A 19,326-nucleotide genomic window follows, 5' to 3' on the forward strand; every position below is an offset into this window, starting at 1 on the left:
AACACATTTTATACTAGTATAATATTCACATAGCACTTTATATTTACAAAGTAATTTATGTAATCTTATTTGAGCTTATCCCAAATCCTGTAAGATAAGGTGGATACTGTATTACTATCTTCATTTTACAGATGAGAAAATTGAGGGTTAGAAATATTAAGTGATTTGCCAAAGTTCTTATCACTAGAAAAATGGAAGAGCCAGAATCTGAAGCCAGATGTTTTGACTCCAAGTTCAAAACCATAACTCTTTTACTATAACACATATATAATATAAATACCATATGATGGAAATTATACTGAACAGAATATTTGTATCATGTTACAATTAAATTTAACTTTTTATATTATTTCATCTAATATTTAATCAAAATGTAATAGAATAATTACAACAGAACAGTGTTAAATGTAAAAATACTTAAAATATAAAAAGTTTTACTAAAACATATGTTAAAAATGCAAATTTAGCATAGACATCATAAGTTGTTACAGAAATATTAGTGTTATCTTTAGTTTTAATTATAAGTTTGTATTTTGTATTTAAAGTATAATACATTTGGTAATAACCATATTTTCATATGTGTGTCCCATAATGATACTATTTTACCAAAATTCAGGGTAACATTTCATTTTATATGAAATTACTTTGGATTATGTTTTCAGAAAGCTAATTATTTTTTAAAACCACCTAAGGAACATATAAAAAAAATAAAAATAATGAACTCATGATTCTAGATTATGGCTCTTTAGCTCATCAGAGAGCTAAAAGAATAAAACATTTAGTATATCAATGATTCTATTAAATATCTTATCCTGAAAATAACAATCATTTTAATTGCATACTCTAATGGCAGATCTCTATCCAAACATGTAGAATCTAGTCAATTCTATAGAAGTGGAAGAGGGAAAAAATCTGAATTTCAGGTTTAAAGAGGTCAGATAAAAGTTGGCTGGTTTTCTTGATTAGAACACCAACTGGTCACAATGTTGCCCTTTCAGCATAATAAAGTATAATAATCTTATCTCAATGGCCTTGAACTTACTGTTAAATGATACTATTTTTATAATTTGTGGCCACAAAGCAACCCCTCCCCCCACAGTTATTAAAAAGTAAGAGGAAAAAAAGATAATACAGTTAAAATATTGACAAAGCAGGGGCAGCTAGGTGGTGCAGTGAATAGAGCAGCAGCCCCTGAAATCAGGGGGACCTGAGTTCAAATATGATCTCAGACACTTAACGCTTCCTAGCTGTATAACCTTGGACAAGTCATTTAACTCCAATTGCTTCAGCAAACACACACACACACACACACACACACACACACACACACACACACACACACACAGCAACAGCATAATTAATTTGTATTCTGGTCAGAGGAATTTAGCTTTCCTGAAGCTTCCATTGTATGGAATTTAAATTTTTGGTCATATTGCTTAGACAGCAAATCAACTAAATCATGCTTTAAAACTTTTAAGATGTGACACAGAACATCCATATTCTGGGACTGCTGAAATTAAACTTATTACAATTAAATATATATATAGTTATAGTTACCAAAGTAAAAATCTCTGTCTTATTTGGAAAATAGTTAAGGTGATACATTAGAAAAAACATCAATCCCAAGATTGTAACAGTTTAATATGAAACTCTCCCCAAGTGTGGCATTTTGATGAGTAAAAAATGTATGGAAAATCAAAGGACTAAATGTTCAATTTATGACTTTTCAATAAATCTTCAATAAAATTTTTCATTTTTTAATATGATCATAGAAAAATTGTCTGGTTCCTCCTTCTGACTTTTGGCTAATTTAATAACAATCTTCTGAGACAAAAAATTGTCAACCCACTTTTTAAGTCTTGGTAGCTTGTTCCAATTGTTAATCACTGGATTAAAGGGTAAAAATATAAAAATTTTAAAAAGGATTAAAAAGAGGATAAAAATCCTTAATTTTAAAAAAATTCAGTATTTTATTTTTCCCTAATTACATGTAAAAATGGAGTACTCCTTTGCTCCATTTCAGATCTATTTCCTTTTACTCACTCCTCTGCAGAAACTGAGAATGAAGACATGCCTTCCTTCTTATATATTCAAAGAGTTATTCCATTCACTGTTTTTTATCCTGCCTGGCTAAAAAAAAAATCTCATTTAACATCTTCTATAAAATCTACTTGTATCATTTTCCTGCTTTCCCACTAAGATAATGGTTATGCCTGCCTTCATAAAGTACTCAGTATTGTTATGTATTATTGCAAGTTACAAATTAAAAAAATTAAAAGAATTCATGGTTGAAAAATTCAAAGTGCAAAGTCCCCCTGAATTAGACCATTGTTACAGTTAAAGAGGCAATTGAGGCAGAGAGAGGTGAAAACCTGCCCATGGCCCATCAAGGAAGTAATCAGTTCTGCAGAGATTTGGATGTAGAAATTTGCTGTAATGCAAAAGCCGAGACTTTTTCTACTTTACCATTAGGCCCAGTTGATCTACTGGATAAGGAATTAGCTCAGTGTTCCACTTCAATCACTACAAATTTCTAAGACTTCTCTTTGTATGGTATTGATGTGCTATATGGTTCCAAATTTCATATTAACTTAAATAATGAATATCTTTAATAATATTAAAATTAATAATCATTAAGAACACTAAGAAAGTGGAAATGCTTTTGTTATGCTTTTTATTCCTGTATTATTATTATAACTAATTTTTATATTTCATTTATGTGTCACATGCTTTACAAATATCATATTTGATCCTCACAACCACCCAGGGAGGTAGGTGCTATTATTATCCCCATTTTACAGATGAGGAAACTGAAGCAAACATAAGTGACTTGCTCAGACACACAGCTAGTAAATTATACGAGGCTGGATTTGAATTCGGGTCTTCCAGAACCCAGGCTCTTTGCCTCTATACGATGCACTACCTAGATACCCCTAAAAGGAAATGAGGAATAGGGTTTGTTGTGGGATAAAAATTCTGAAAGGAGGAAGAAGAGGACAAGGGAGAAGGGGAAAAGGAGCACGCATAGAGCGGTGTGCTAAAGGACCAAAAATTAACCAGACGGAGGTGGGACCCACTGAGGGTAAGGTAGTATGGATCGAAGAAGCTCCAGCAAGGAACTAGAGGCCGCCCCGACGCTCCGCCTCTTCCGGTTGCCGACGAAGCCCTAGCTTCGGCCTCAAATTCCAGTTTGGTCCCGGGTCATGTACCTAGACACTGGAACCCGGGGCGGCCGAGACAGCCGCTTTCTTTCTAATAGCGGGGAGGAGAAAGGCCGCGGCAGGGGCCAGGTTACCTGATCAGAGCCGCGACCCTCATGTCAGGGTCCCACCGTGCGCGCAGGACGCGTGCGGGTAAGGAAAGATTGGAAACTCGCGCCGCCGGCACCGCTGCTTCCGCCTTGGGGAGGTGGGGGCCTTGGCTCTTAGCTTTGCGGCTAGGACCCGCTGCAGTAGTTTATTGGCACCGCCTGTTCCGGAACCCTGGGGACTACCGGGTTCTTGCTGGGCACCTGCTGGGCGGGCCTTCGGATTTTAAGTAGGACGATTTAAGCTCTTTATATCCGAGCTTGACGTCCTCCATCCCAGTACAGATTGATTTTTTTTTTTTTTCAGGCGCTCAATGGTCACCTAAATGAGGGCAAAGAAGCTCCCCAAAGAAAGGGCGAAACCTGTAAAATTTGAGCCTGGGTTAACACTTGAGACTTCCGAGAACCCTTTTGGAGAAAGCTATTGGATCAAACTACATAGTTGACTTCTCTTCATCTCCTTCCTCTTCCCCCTTCTTCCCCAAAATGTATATGTTACTATAGCACTCTAAACATTGATAGAAATATTTCCTTCTCCATCCCACTTTTTTTTTTTTAAACCAGTTTTTTCCATTTGATACCACCCCCATCCCGGCTTTAGCAAAAATAAGTCTGAAATTGATTCTAACGTGCCACCTCGCCATTCCATTTCAATGTATCTGAATGTGAGGCAGACTGGTTAATTGGCTCATTAGATTTAAAGAGAATTGGGATTTTAAGACATCTAATCCACATCCCTCTCTAATCCAAGTCTTGTTTACTGTCAGTCAACTAGTGGTTATTAAACTAATATGTATCAAGCACTTTAGTAAACCCTGGGGAGACAAAGAAAGGCAAAACAAAATAGCCTCTGCTCCTGGGGCGGTCTCAGTATAACGAGGAAGATAGCGAAGTGGACAAACTATGTGTGCATTGTGTGTATATGTGTTTGTGTAAGAGAAGAAGGAGGGACAGAGGAAAGAAGAAAAAGAAAGAAAGGAAGGAAAAATCCAGTGTCAGGTGTGCTAAAAAAATATTTAATAACTGGCATTCTGGAAAACAAAAACATGGCACATTTTTAAAGTTTAAACTGCATTTTAAACCTTTTCTCAATGGGGGAGAGGAGAGAGAAGGTCTGGAGACAAACCACAAAATAATCAAGCCCTAATATATAAAATGTGCCATTCCTAGGTGTAATTGCTCACGCTGATAATTTAACTATCATCTCTCCCTCCCTCCCTCTGATTGGATGATTCATTCCAGAGCTTTCATTTAAGAGGGGTTGATTTGCCTAGGCCAACCCTCTCCTACCTGCACCACAAATATACTCTCTACTATGCTTCTGAGCTGGATACCTTCAGCCTCCTCCTCCTTTTAATGAGTTGTCTTCTCCCATTAGAATGTAAATTTAGGACAGGCATTGTTATCTGCTTGTACAGTATTTGCATTGTCAGTGCTTAGCTTTTTGCCTGGCATATAATAAATGCTTAATTAATGCTTGTTGATAATTTTACTGTTGCACCATTTCTTCCTCCATCCCACTCTCCCTTTTACTGTGTAGTCCATCTCTCCTCCAACTCATTCCCAGATATTTGAAACAAACTGTCAGTATCCTCATGCCAAGATCATTCATCTTTTTTTTTAATTCCTTATTAAAAAAAAAAAAAAAAACTACTGGAAATACCTTTTTTTCCCAGAACTAAGACCCAACAAACAAGCTGTTCGTTAAACTTGGCATAAAAATCATTTGCACTCACCCTCTGGATGAACTCAGCCACAGCAAAATATCAGAATTGTTTCACACTAGCCTGGAGTGGTCCCTGAGTTCTGGTCATGAAATTCTGCTATGAACCAAACAAATCTGATTGTTGCTGTTACCCCTCATTGTAAAGCTTACAATTCAATGTATAGCCACTCATATGTATTGAGATGTGCGAGTCTCATTAGTATTAGAGGAAGTCCTGGTACCCAGGTACATGTGTCTGGTTTCCCTCCTCCAGTGGAATAAAGAAAGCTTTTTGTTTATGACTACTCTTATCTCTTTGGTTTCTTTCTTTCTTTCTTTCTTTCTTTTTTTTTTTTTTTTTTTTCAGAGTTAATTGTGGCTGTAATAACCTGTGTGAGTGCTTTGATATTTTTTTGAGTTAACTGTGGTTACAAAACTGTGACTCTTTGGTCATTTGTTTTCAGGGTTAACATTACTCAATTCTCCCTAATACTAAAATGACTCCTTAACCATTCTACTCTATCTAGCTTACTACTTTTTCTCCTCCAGAAGAAGAGATCCCGAAACTCTAAAACTCCTTGAGGGAGAAAATCTCCTTTAACTCTGCCTCAGTAAGAGACCCTGCCCTAGGGAAACAAGACAAAAAGTTTCATTCTGTTATCTAGGTGGGGTTGGTTCGGTCCTGAGAAAAAGAATTCCAACCCTATTGAATTAAAGAAACTCATTCAATTCTATTCAAATTCCAGCTCAAGCTGAAACCCAGCTTGTAGATGAGCCAACTTGGGACTCCACCCACTAGCCCCCTTCAGCTTGTAGCCAAAGTTCATATTATAAAAGAGTCAATCTAAAATCCTCTCTTTGCAGAGGTTCTAGACGTGCCAGCTATGCCATGCCTGCTATGCCAAGGAGGCCTCTTCCCACTGGATAATATTCTTTTCCAGTGCCACACTCTCTTTATCCTCACCTATTTCCCTAATGAGACTTTATTCCTCTGTCAGGATTTCTAATCTTACTTCCCAATCCCTATAATAAACTTTTTTTATTAATCTAGGTTTTCGGGTTTGTAAATTCCTTTACAGAGAATCTCTGTACCGCCAGAAGGGGGTTCCCCAAAACTCCCTACACTTGTGCCAAATCCCAAGAGGGTGCAAGAGAGCCAAAACTCCATTTGGTTCCCTGAACCCCGAACCTGCCACTAGACCTTATCATTTAATTCCCTGACCATCAGAAACCCTAATCTCATTTTGGTTCCCTAAATCTAGACCTCATCATTTAGTTCTCTGAAAGGGAACCCCAAAACCTAAACCTCATCATATTTTTGGTTCCTTCACCGGGAACCTCCAAAACTAGACTTCACCTCATCACTCCCTTTCACTGACAAACTACCTATAGAAACAAGGATATTGAAAACAAAGATCATTAATTTTCTCCTTAAATTTACTCATTCATTGGACAGCTAATTTTTTTTTCCTGTAGCACCATGATTCATCTTATCATATATGTTGAAAATCTAAGAGTTAATCTCTGATGATTCTCTTTCCTAATCCCCTTGATATCTAATTAATTATTAAATTCTGTCCATTTCAATTCTGCAGTATTTATTTATCCTTCCCTCTCTTACTCCCATTGTCACCATCTGGTATAGACTGCTTTGATTATTATTTGTCCTTTATACAGCCCTTCCTATTTCCATCCTTCCCCTCCACTTCTCATTGTTGCCAGTGTTATGCCTCAGTTTCCCTGAATTATTCTATCTCAGTTTCCCTGGTAGCAAACCACCCTTCCTGGCCAATTGGACTGGGATAATTAGGGCTGCAGAGCTCTGGTCACTCTGGCATTCCAAAGTCATAAAATTCTAGATGGCTTATCTCAAATACTTGGATATCTCCTGACCCAGACTTCCTGTCTCCTGCTCGATCATCTTCACTCCCAATTTATCAGAATTTATGATCCTTCCTCCTTACCCCCAATCTGTCAGAATGGAATTATGATCTTTTCCGGAATTTTCACTCACCCAGTGTTTTGCCCCTCCATCCCCTTGCCTTTGTTTCTCTGATCACTGGAACTGTATAAAAGTCTCTGGAATTACTTGTTGGATGCTTTGAGACATAAGTCCCATTCAGCCAGCTGGGGGATTGGACATGGATCCTGTTTGGCCACTAGTCCAAATTCTCCACTATTAAAATATTAACAACTTCTAATCTCTGTCTTGCCTCAGTTTCTCTAGCATTACACCAGAATAATATTTCTTATATAAAAATCTGATCATTTTACTTTCCTCAAAAATCTTCAGTGGGCCCCTATTACATTTTCTGATATGTTCTCTTGGTCTGTCTCTGGAGTGAAAATTTCCCAACATTCAGAACCATTCCACCTGCTCCCTAGAGCTAAAATAGGTCTCTTATTGTACAGAGATTGCTTATTTTGAAGCTTCTTTGTGTTCATAAGAGATCTAGTTAAATTGTTGGTAGAGTTGTGAATGGATCCAACCATTCTGGAGAGCAATTTGGAACTATACTCAAAAAGTTATCCAACTATGCATACCCTTTAATCCAGAGGTATTATTATTGGGCTTATATCCCAAATAGATTAAAGAAGGGAAAGGGACCTGTATGCACAAAAATGTTTGTGGCAGCCCTTTTCGTAGTGGTTAGAAACTGGAAATTAAATGGATGCCCATCAATTGGAGAATAACTGAGAAAATTGTGGTATATGAATGTTATGGGATATCATTGTTCTATAAGAAATGACCAGCAGGATGAATACAGAAAGGCTTGAAGAGACTTACACGAACTGATGCTAAGTGAAATGAGCAGAACCAAGAGATCATTATACACTTCATTCAACAGCAGTACTATATGAGGATCAATTTTGATAGAAATGGCTATCTTCAGCAATAAGAGGATCCAAATCAGTTCCAATTAATCAGTGATGATCAGCTATATCCAGCGAAAGAACATTGGGAAATGAGTGTGGACCACAGCATAGCATTTGCACTCTTTCTATTGCTGTTTGCTTGCATTTTTGTTTTTCTTCCCAGATTATTTTTACTGTCTTTCTAAATCCGATTTTTCTTGTGTAACAAGATAACTGTATAAATATGTATACATATATTATATTTAAAAAAAGAAATTTAGCTAAAATAACACAAAAGTACATTTACAGTCTGTTTACAGAATCATGGGAGGTCAGAGTTGGAAGCAACCTAAAAATGTCATTTTGTCTAACATACCTGAATAAAAATTTCTATACCTGATAAATGGTCATACATACTTACCAATTATATATGCTATTTTGTATTCTTATAAATGACTTGAGCTAATTTTTGCAGACCTGAATTTGAATGTGTGTTTCATTTTTTCAATCTCAGATGCCTCTCTTTGAAAAATTAAATGTTGAATTATACCTCTCCCACTTTTTTAGGACAAAGGGAAGGTGTGTCAAGGAAGGAAATAATTGCTTTGACTAAGACCTATTACCTTCAGAGGATAATATTGCCAAAATGGATATACTTTACTTGGAAGAAACCTAAAACATGAGAGGGGTTTTCCAGGCAAGGGAAATATACTGGCAGTGAAGAAACTTTATGTCTGGAAATTTACCAACTCCAATATTATCTTATAGCATGTGGCTATCAACAATCCACAGGCCATTCTATCTCTTTAGTGAACTCTTTCACCAGCATGCTAATGAGAACTAATAACATAACTGATTTATGAGTTTATGATGGGAGTAGAAGGAAGAGTTTAGAGGACACAAGAAGGAATACTGTTCACTGATGACTACTTCACTGCCAACCTCTGATTCTGGACAGGTTACTTTACTAATTATGCTTTAGGTTTCTACATAACTAAATATATAAAATGAATAAATCCATGTCCATTTGATATTTGAAATGATTATATATTTTTATTACTAGTCCACCACTATTCCCATTATTTAAAAAAATTAAACTCTATCAAGTAATAAAAAAATAGGTAAAGTAAAATTTAGTAAATAATTTAAGGAATATGAAGACATTTCATGGAAACAAGAATATTCATTGAGCTGCATTTCTGAATCTTTATATCTTTAGATAATTTTCATAATTTCCCTCATACAAGATCTTTAGCAATAGAAATGCTCCATTGATACATCATTGTGGCAATGCTGCATTCTTCATTCAGCTACCATCAGTTCTTTCCCTAGAGGTAAATAACATTTTTTATCATAAGTTCTTCAAAATTATCTTGGAATGTTTCATTACTGAGAATAGCTGTCATTCATAGTTTTTCATCATAAAATATTGCTATTACTGTATATAATGTTCTCCTGCTTCGGCTCACCTCATTTTGCATCAGATCATATATCTTCCTAGGTTTTTCTGAAACCATATCATTTGTGATTTCTTATAATTGTATTCCATCACAATCATATACCACAATTTATTTAGCTGTTCAGTGTTTCTATTGGGCTTATATCCCAAAGAAATACTAAAGAAGGGAAAGGGACCTGTATGTGCCAAAATGTTTGTAGCAGCCCTATTTGTAGTGGCTAGAAACTGGAAAATGAATGGATGCCCATCAATTGGAGAATGGCTAGGTAAATTGTGGTATATGAATGTTATGGAATATTATTGTTCTGTAAGAAATGAGCAGCAGGATGAATACAGAGAGGACTGGCGAGACTTACATGAACTGATGCTGAGTGAAATGAGCAGAACAGGAGATCATTATACACTTCGACAACAATATTGTATGAGGACATATTTTGATGGAAGTGGATTTCTTTGACAAAGAGACCTGAGTTTCAATTGATAAATGATGGACAGAAGCAGCTACACCCAAAGAAAGAACACTGGGAAACGGATGCGAACTATTTGCATTTTTGTTTTTCTTCCCGGGTTATTTATACCTTCTGAATCCAATTCTCCCTGTGCAACAAGAGAACTGTTCGGTTCTGCAAACATATATTGTATCTAGGATATACTGCAACATATCCAACATATATAGGACTGCTTGCCATCTAGGGGAGGGGGTGGAGGGAGGGAGGAGAAAAATCGGAACAGAAATGAGTGCAAGGGATAATGTTGTAAAAAAAATTACCCTGACATGGATTCTGTCAATATAAAGTAATTATTAAATAAAAATTAAAAAAAAAATTTATTTAGCTGTTCCCTAATCAATGGGAATCCCCTCAGTTTCCAATTCTTTGACACCACAAAAAGAACTATAAAAGTAATAAATATCTACTAAATAAAAAAAAGGAAGACAAATATTTTTGTACATGTAGGTCCTTTTTCTTTTTCTTTTTTAAATCTCTTTAAGATACAGACCTAGCAGCAATATTGCTGGATATGCACAGGGTATGTACAGTTTTATGGACCTTTGGATACAATTCCAAATTGTTCTCCAGAATGGTTGAATTAGTTCACAGATCTACCAACAGTGTATTAGCATCTCAATTTTTCTACATCTTCTCCAACATTTTTTTTTCCTGTCTTGTTAGTCAATTTGATGGGTGTGAATTGGTAGCTCAGATTGTTATTTTTCATTTTTCTAATCAATAGTGATTTAGAGCATTAAAAAAAAAAATGGCTATGAAAAGCTTTGATTTCTTATTCTGAAAACTTCCTATTGATATCCTTTAACCATTTATCAATTTGGGGAATGATTCATTGTTGGAGACAGGAAACAAAGAGCCAAGAAGAACGTGACTACCTGTGCGTAAACTCTGATACGTTAGCTAAAACCTTATTGTGAACAAACAATATGTCCTAAATTCCTGAGACAAGATAATGTGTGTCCCAGAAAATTGGCCATATCCGCCCAGGAACTAGGTAACGAGTATGCCCCATGATGTCAGCCACACCTGTGGTCTGACATTCTTCTCTTTACATTGCAACCCCCCACCCAGAAAACGCAGGCAGTCAGATCATATATAATTAAGCACCTTCTTTCAATAAATCGAGACTCTTTTCCACCGCAATGTAGTCTCCCTCCTCCTTCTCGCCCGTTTCTCTTACAGGTCTTTTTGTCCTCCTCGACACCCCACAAATGACGAGGTCCTGCTGGTTAGGACAATTCATATTTTTATTAATTTGACTCAGTTCTCTATTTATTTGAGAAATAATGTTTTTTTTTTTTTTCATAGAAACTTGTAATGGGCTGAGGCTTGAGTTGATGCACTGAGGTCCCAAGCACATGAGGCTAAATAGTAATTGGAGCATACTCTATTAATATATAAGCTTGGAGAAAGAATGGAATGGCCCCCGCCCACTCTTTGTGCAAGTTTATATATTAATAGAGTATGGTCCAATTACTATTTAGCCTCATGTGCTTGGGACCTCAGTGCATCAACTCAAGCCTCAGCGCATTACATCAATTTGCTGTAAAAAAATTTCTCCCAGTTTTCAGCTTTTCTTCTAATCTTGGCTGCATTAGTTTTGTTTGTGCAAACCATTGTAATTTAATATAATCAAAATGATCCATTTTACATCCCATAATCTTCTCACTTATTTTGGTCATGATACTTCTCTGTTTCTGTACTTTTTTTTCAGGTTCCAGTTATGGGTTACTTGTTTTTCTCTGCCTCTGCTTCTCCTTCCACCCTCTGCTCCCCGCTCCTGCAATTTGTCTCACTTGTAAAAATCTGTTTGTTAAAAAATAAAACCTGTTTGTTGAACTATTAACATTATCATAGTTAATCATTACTTGACTACTGGATTATAAAATGACATTACCAGTTTATAGGCAAACTTTCTTTCCTCTCCTCCCCCCCCCCCCCCCATATTAGCTATTTTCTAACTTTGTTTCTTGTTTGGGGATCTGCAACTTCTTGATCTATTCTATCTAATTCCTATTAAGTCACTTTGCCTCTAATTTAATAGACAATTAAGATTATACCAAATCATTCAGATTAAATCTAATGATAGGTTGATAAAGGCAAATGATAAGGCAATGAAATGAAAAGACAAATCAAATTCTTTCAAATAAAAATGGAATATTATCTTTGGGACCAAATGCTTTGGATTGTCTTTATCCTAAAACAACTCCTTTCCTCAAGGCTATTTTCTAAGATTTAAAAAGTTCATCTTCCAACACCAAGAGACAGAAAGGGAGAAAAGTTCAAAAGGCTAATTAATGCTTGGTGAGAGGGGGTATGTGTAGGGAGGGGAAGGAGAGAGGTGGCTCTTAAGCATAAGATAAATTTGACAGTTCCTTTAAAAAAAAAAAAACTAGTTTCAATTCTGTTAATGGCTGAACATCTTTTCATTACAAAAATACATGAAGTTAAAAAAATGAATGCTTTTTGAAGGGCAATTACTTATCATACAACCAAAAATTTTTTGAAAGTATCTTTCTTTTTTTTTTTTTTTAAAGATTAAAGGAGATTTCCTTTTAAACTGCTTAGAATAATCACATCTATCTGCTTGAGAATTTTCCAGTGGTATTTCTACAGTTATTCTCATTCTTAGCTGGCTTGTTTCCCATCTTGGAAACTCCCTTAAACTTCTGGTTGCATGCCATTCTAACTTTTCTTGAAAAGAGGGGTATGTAGTCTTCAAGCTCACTGACTGTCAAGAGGGTGATTTGAGTCTGATCTACCCATTGAATTGGATCTTAGATACCAATGTCCAGAGAAACATGGTTCTAGAATCAGAGTGGGTTGATTACTCTGGCCCATATTATCTCTTCCCCCAGGATTTTTTGGCTAAGAGGAAATAATTCTAATCTGTTATTGGTTCAAGGACCTACTAATTGAGCTTTCTAAATTTTTAGGGGTCCTCTACATACCAGTTCCATTTAACCATTTAACAGAATAACCTTTACAAAGAGATATTTACTTCAGGTGTCCTAGTGGATATTGGCTTTCACTTTCCATATGGCAACTACCAAGTAAGAGTAAACATCCTTCCCAAAATGAGATCATCTTCCTTCACTATCCTTCCTGCAGTATATCCACACTCCTAGTCAGATAATAACTTTTAATGTTTCACCTGAGAGTCTAACCTGAATAGCAAACATTGAAAAAATGCTATCACCTCTTCATTTTCACCTACTAATATATTTTAAATATTTTTGCGACTTTATTTGTCAAATTAAGTAGAAGTCAAACTGAATTGTTATGCACAATTAAACTTTGTGAATTCCTAGTACATTAATTTAAATAGATTATATCATTTTTAAACAAAATCTATAATTTGTTAAGGTCTTTTACATTTATGAGGCAGTTTTATGTAATATAAGTGTATTTTACTTATTAGTACTCACTTGCTAATTCAAAATTTTTGTAATAACCAAAAGTAATTAAGCTATACTTACATAATATCCTACAAAAGAATAAGAAATTTCAGTGGATAGAGCACTGGAATTGGCATCAGGAAGACTTATCTTAATGAGTTTAGATCTAGTCTCAGAAACTTACTAGATGACTGACCTTGGCTAAGTCACTCAATCACATTTACCTCACTTCCTCATCTGTAAATCTGTAAAATGAGATGGAGAAACAAATGGCAAACCATCTTATTATCTTTACCAAAATAACTCCCAGAAAGGAATCACAAAAAGTTGAACAGGATATTCAAGGTGCTAAGGATGTAGGAAAAGACATTTACCTCCTGGATAATACTCAGTCTGGTAGTTTTTAACATACATATTTTTCTGACTATATAAAAGATGAAAAGAGGCTTCTCCCATATATGTGGCAGGGAAAAGCAAAATGTATTCTTCCAGAAGCTGGTCCTTCTTTCACATGGGTACCTACATTTTAGGTGATCTGAACATGTTCTAAAACCAAGATACAGTTATTCTCATGTTGTTTCTTCCTTTAGATTTTGAGTTCTTTGAGGGAAACTTTGTATGGCCTGGCACTTAGTAGGTCTGGACTTAGTCTCAGACCAGGTAAGTCAATTATAATATTGTAAAGGAAGACTTACATTGACATGGATTAGGGCTTAGAGTATGCAATAGAGAAGTTGGTGTGAACATGAGCAGATAGATTTAGCCTTTTCAAATAGTAGATTCAATGAGCCTAAAATCACCAAGGCTCTAAAACACAACAGTATCAAACTTCCTCAGAGAATTCAAAAAATCTGTTGCACTTTAGTTGTTCAATTGCTTTTTGTTTTGTTTTTCAAAAAGAAGTGGTCTGGAGACTTGTTAACTCTATCTGGCATTAGAATCCAAGTCACAGCTTCATTGACCTGTGGGAAAAGAGTTTATACTTTGTATGTTAAGATAAAATCTGTCAAAGACAATTTAATAATAGACATGTATTTCTGCTTGGAGATTGGCAGAGTTAACCATGCTAATTCAAATTCCCTCTCATCCCAGCAACTTCCAACTTATATTTCATAGCAATCATAAAACAAATTTTTAAAAGTCCTTAGCAAAATAACTTAAAGGCAAATAGTTTAAGTCTGGATTTCTGATTTATCGGACAGAAAAAAAACGGAAATGTTAATACTAGGCTTGCCTAGTATTATTATTAGTATTAACCAACTATTTTCTCCTTTATTTCAGGTTAGTCAAGGGTAAACAAAAAGTATGAAATGTGAATGAAACAAAAAAGCATTCTTTGGTCATAATAAATAAGAAAATACTCTCATGATTTCTGTCTTAAGGAATTAAAATCCATCTCTGAAACTGATTAAGTCTTCTATTCAAAGAAGATTGATTAGGTCTTTAATTCAAAAATATCTGACTAGCCCATTTTCATAATATCATTTTTTAATATTTTATAATCCTTCTGAGGCCTTAGTGCTATATGCTTTCACATTCAGCCTGAAAGTCTATTCAATTCCCTCTTGGCTTCTCTGTTCTCGTCTCCATTTGAAAATGGAAGAAAAGGAAAAAACAACTTATGAAACTTCATCTTTATGTGGAAACCATAAACTTCCAAATAATCTCTTTAATGAGGTAGATTCATAGGATCAGAGGATTCATAGATAGAAGGAATTTGAAGATCCCTCTTATGTTATAGAAGAGGACATTTGTGTCCAGGAAGATTCCTCTTCCTTCTTCCCTTAAAAAATAATGAACTAGCTCTTTCTATCTATTCTTTACTAAGTAAACTTTCAACGAAATACAATACTTCCAATATAAATTTTAAAACACTCTTCTTTTGAGAGTTTATTTTTACAAATTCATGATTATATCAGGACACTGAACTGAAGTTTTTTTAAAAATTAAAATGGTTTCATGATAAATAGTACCCAATTGCATGCTATGAAATGTATATATTGAATGGAGTATGTGAAGGAAAAGTGTGTTGAATGACTGATATATATAGGGAGGAAGGAATAAGACAGATGAAGGAAAAAAAATAGTCAGAATATTAATAAACTGACATTAAGCTCAAAAAATGGGTTCAGATTCAGAATGGTATCACAAAACACTTATTTTCTATTAATTAATTATATATATCTTGTAACATTATGTTTAATGTTTTATTATTATGGATAGAAATTATTTTCTTTTTAAAAAATTCATTGATTTAAAACTTAAACACAAAATAAGAAAAAACAAAATAAAAAGAAAGACAGAAAAAGGGGGAAAATGCATGTATCCAGCAAAGCATGAGGGTAGATTCCCAATTTGTAACAAATTTTCATTTCAAGAAAGCATATTTAATGATAAAAAATATTACATTCATGACTATCCATCTTTTCTTTGCTTCCTTGTATTCTTTTGTTCTCTACTGTGCACTTTTACTTTATTCTTTTTTCTTCCTTGTATCCCTCCCAACTCCCAAGCAGGGTACAGTGAAGCATGGCTATATTTATACATACATACATACATATATATATATGTGTGTGTGTGTGTGTGTGTGTATATACACACCCACATACATACCCACACATAATATATCTTCATATACATATAGATATAACTATATACATACATACACACATATACATGCATATAATGCATATAATGCACGTACACATACATAGACATGTATCTAAAACAGTGTTAATATGGCTGACTTATAATATAGATTTCTCTCTTGATTGAATCTTTTAAGTTTGACTTTGAGATCAGTGATTACTAGCTCTACTTTTTTCCCCTAATAAATATTACTCCTAAACCTTATTATTGTTTTTGTATATATCTCTTATTTCCTATCCCTGCTAACTTCATTTCTACTCCTTAACTTGCCTTATTATTACTTATCCTGCCCCCATCTATGTATCCTACTTTTATCTTTTCCCTCCAGCTTCCCCCTCCCTTTTTATTCCATCCTCATTAATCTACACACCTGATCCTAGTCCAGTTAATCTGTACTCCACTTTATCCTATGCTACCCTTTCCCTCCCTTTATCCCTTTCTCATTAATCTATACCTCCTTCTATACCTTATTCTATTCTCTCTCCCCTTATTTCTTCATAGATTTTGGAGCATGTTGTATCTTTTATAGTATGTGTATATATGTATGTATGTATATATGTTGCCTATTTAACTCACTCTAGATATGAGTAGGTTTTTTAGAACTACCAGTCCTTCTCCTCCACCTAATGTCTCTATGTTGGTCCTTCCTCTGCACCTCATTCTTATAGCATGATTACTTTTTTTTTTAACCTTTTCCTAGAGTCTTTTTGCCTTTTAGAGTCAAATCACATTTAGCTCTGCCCTAGTATTTATTTTGGAGTACCAATTACTGATGTCAGTCAGACACATATTTACATTTTCACATATAAAACATAGTTTGTCCTTAACAAGGCCATTGAAATCAATCTTTAATGGTGGCTCTTATATGTTAAATTTTCTTTAGATTTGTTTGAGACAAAATCCTGAAAATCTGAGAGTTCACTGAAAGTACATTTTTTTCTACTCAATATCTAACTGAATTTTGCTAGATATAATATTTTTGATGGAAGACTTAGTTCTTTTTATTGTTGATATATAATATTCCAGGACATCTAGTCTTTTATTGTAGCTGCTGATAAATTCTGTACAATTCCAAAATGTTTGAATTGTTTTTTATTGTTTGGTTTTTGTAAAATTTTCTTTTTGATCTGGGGGTTTTGAAATTTAACATTAATATTTCTATGTATTTTCCTTGTAGATTCTCTTTGAGATGGTGTAGAGGACATACCAGACCCAACCCTGGGCTCTAGACTAGCTTATGAAAATTATTAACAAATATTTTCAACATCACTAACATGAATATATGCTGGGCCCACAGAAGGAACAGTTACCTTGTAAACTGTTCCCTTCTTATGGGCCCAGAACTCTGAAAAAAGGATTCTTACAAGATGTTAAGTCAGTAGAGTTGACTTAATAGTTCTTTAGTTCAGTACATGTACTTAGTATTTAATATAGTTCCACAAGATTCACACCTATGATAATGGAGTATATAACAGCCAGCAAAGGCTGAGAAAGATTCATTCCATCGTCTACCTTTATAGTGGCTGGAGGCTGAAGCACAAACCTTTGGATTTGGAGAGATTCATTCACTTCATCTCACACCACCTTGGTGGCAGGCTCTCCTCCTTCACTTCCTCACTGAAACCAAGACTCCGGAAGGCCTCCAGAAAACCAGCGGAGCCCCAAGTGAAGGAGATGGGACTTTGAAGGAGACAATAAAGGATTTGGACTTTCACACCTGGCTGTACTTGTGGTGATTACTGAACTGAAAGGAAGGCTGCTCCCAGAGACCCCAAGAAAACCGAATCAGAGAACATTACATTCTCTGAACTCAGGTAACCAAATTGAACATTAGTATGTTTAGATTTTATGGGCCCACAGAAGGAATACTTGTCTTTTCAACTGTTCCTTGAACGAGGTAATCAAGTTGCTATTTTGACTTACTTTGTATTTAACATATCCTGAGACTAAGCTACCATCTGAAAAAGATTCTGTTTATCAGCCACGAAGTATTCCAACATGGCATAGAACCAAATTTTTGGTATAAAAGATATATTTCCCTTGACTCTACTTGCTAATTAGTTATCCATACTATTTGACTCACCCAATTTGGTGAAGTAAAGCTTTGACTTAAGGAGAAGAATCCTGTGCAAGTGTTCTCACACCATCTGAACCAAAGCTTCTCCCACAGAAGTGGTGATTGAAGAATTTTTTTCTATTTCTACTTTGCCCTCTTGTTCTATCACTTCAGGACTATTTTCTTTTATTATTATTTTTGTGTGTTTGTGTGTCAAGATTCTTTTTTTGGTCGTAGCTTTCAGGTAGTCTAATTATTCATGTTTCTTTTCCTGATCTGTTCTCCAGATCTGTTGTTTTTATTATGTTTAGCATTCTCTTCTATTTTTCATTCTCTATATTTTGTTTTGTTATTTCTTGGAATCTTATAGCTTCATTGGTTTCCCTTACACAATTCTAATTTACAACTTTTTTTTTTTTTTTTTTTTAAGACTTTACAACCTTCTTCAAGACTGGATCTCATTAAAGAAGGGAAAGGGACCTGTATGTGCCAAAATGTTTGTGGAAACCCTTTTTGTAGTGGCTACTGGAAATTGAATGGATGCCCATCAATTGGAGAATGGTTGGATAAATTGTAGAATTTGAATGTTATGGAATATTATTGTTCTGTAAGAAATGACCAACAGGAAGAATACAGAGAGGCTTGGAGAGACTTACGTGAACTGATGCTAAGTGAAATGAACAGAACCAGGAGATCATTATATACTTCAACAACAATACTGTATAGGATACATTCTGATGGAAGTGGATATCTTCAACAAAGAAAAGATCCAATTCAGTTCCAATTGATCAATGATGGACAGAATCAGCTACACCCAGAGAAGGAATACTGGGAAATGAATGTGGACCACTTGTATTTTTGTTTTTCTTCCCAGGTTATTTTTAGAATCCAATTTTTCTTGTGCAACAAGAGAACTGTATGGATCTGCACACATATATTGTATCTAGGATATACCTTAACATGTTGAACATGTATAAGACTGCCTGCCATCTAGGGTAGGAGGTAGAGGGAGGGAAGGGAAAAGTTGGAACAGAAATGGGTGCAAGGGACAATATTGTAAAAATTACCCATGCATATATACTGTCAATAAAAAGTTATAATTAAAATTTTTTTTAAAAAAGACTGGATCTCCTTTTCTAGTTGGTTGATTTTCTTTTTGTAATCTTGTTTTCCTTGGATGATTCTTTTTCTTTTTCTCAATTTCTCTCATTTGATTTTTAAAGTCTTTTTTGAGTTCTATAAATTCTTTCTAGGCAGGTAGGCATTTAACATTACTCTTTGGGGTAAGAGAGGACAGGCTTTTTTTTTTTTTTAAGTTCTATGTCCTTCTCTGAAGATGAACCTTGATATTCCCTATTCCCATAGTAAGTTTCTATGGTTGGTTTCT

General features: G+C 34.9%; 1 protein-coding gene and 1 long non-coding RNA gene across 4 annotated transcripts in view; one reads left to right on the forward strand and one right to left on the reverse strand.

Moving 5' to 3' along the window:
- DPH6 (diphthamine biosynthesis 6) overlaps positions 1-3,386 on the reverse strand; it is a 492,232-nt gene extending 488,846 nt beyond the window's left edge. For both annotated transcript variants that reach the window (XM_051977032.1, XM_051977031.1), the window contains exon 1: positions 3,296-3,386. In XM_051977032.1, the coding sequence (XP_051832992.1) occupies positions 3,296-3,318 (23 nt within the window). In that variant the 5' untranslated portion in view covers positions 3,319-3,386. The remainder of the gene's footprint in view (positions 1-3,295) is intronic.
- LOC127549202 (uncharacterized) lies at positions 3,261-19,059 on the forward strand. 2 transcript variants are annotated; one of them, XR_007950535.1, is made up of 3 exons: positions 3,261-3,353; positions 17,404-17,697; positions 18,370-19,059. It is a non-coding gene; the product is annotated as an uncharacterized LOC127549202 (long non-coding RNA). The 2 variants fall into 2 exon arrangements; XR_007950534.1 differs by lacking the exon at positions 3,261-3,353 and having other exon boundaries at positions 16,704-17,697.
- Positions 19,060-19,326: the final 267 nt, after the last annotated feature.

This window comes from Antechinus flavipes, chromosome 2, assembly GCF_016432865.1.
Source record: "Antechinus flavipes isolate AdamAnt ecotype Samford, QLD, Australia chromosome 2, AdamAnt_v2, whole genome shotgun sequence".
NCBI lineage: Eukaryota > Metazoa > Chordata > Mammalia > Dasyuromorphia > Dasyuridae > Antechinus > Antechinus flavipes.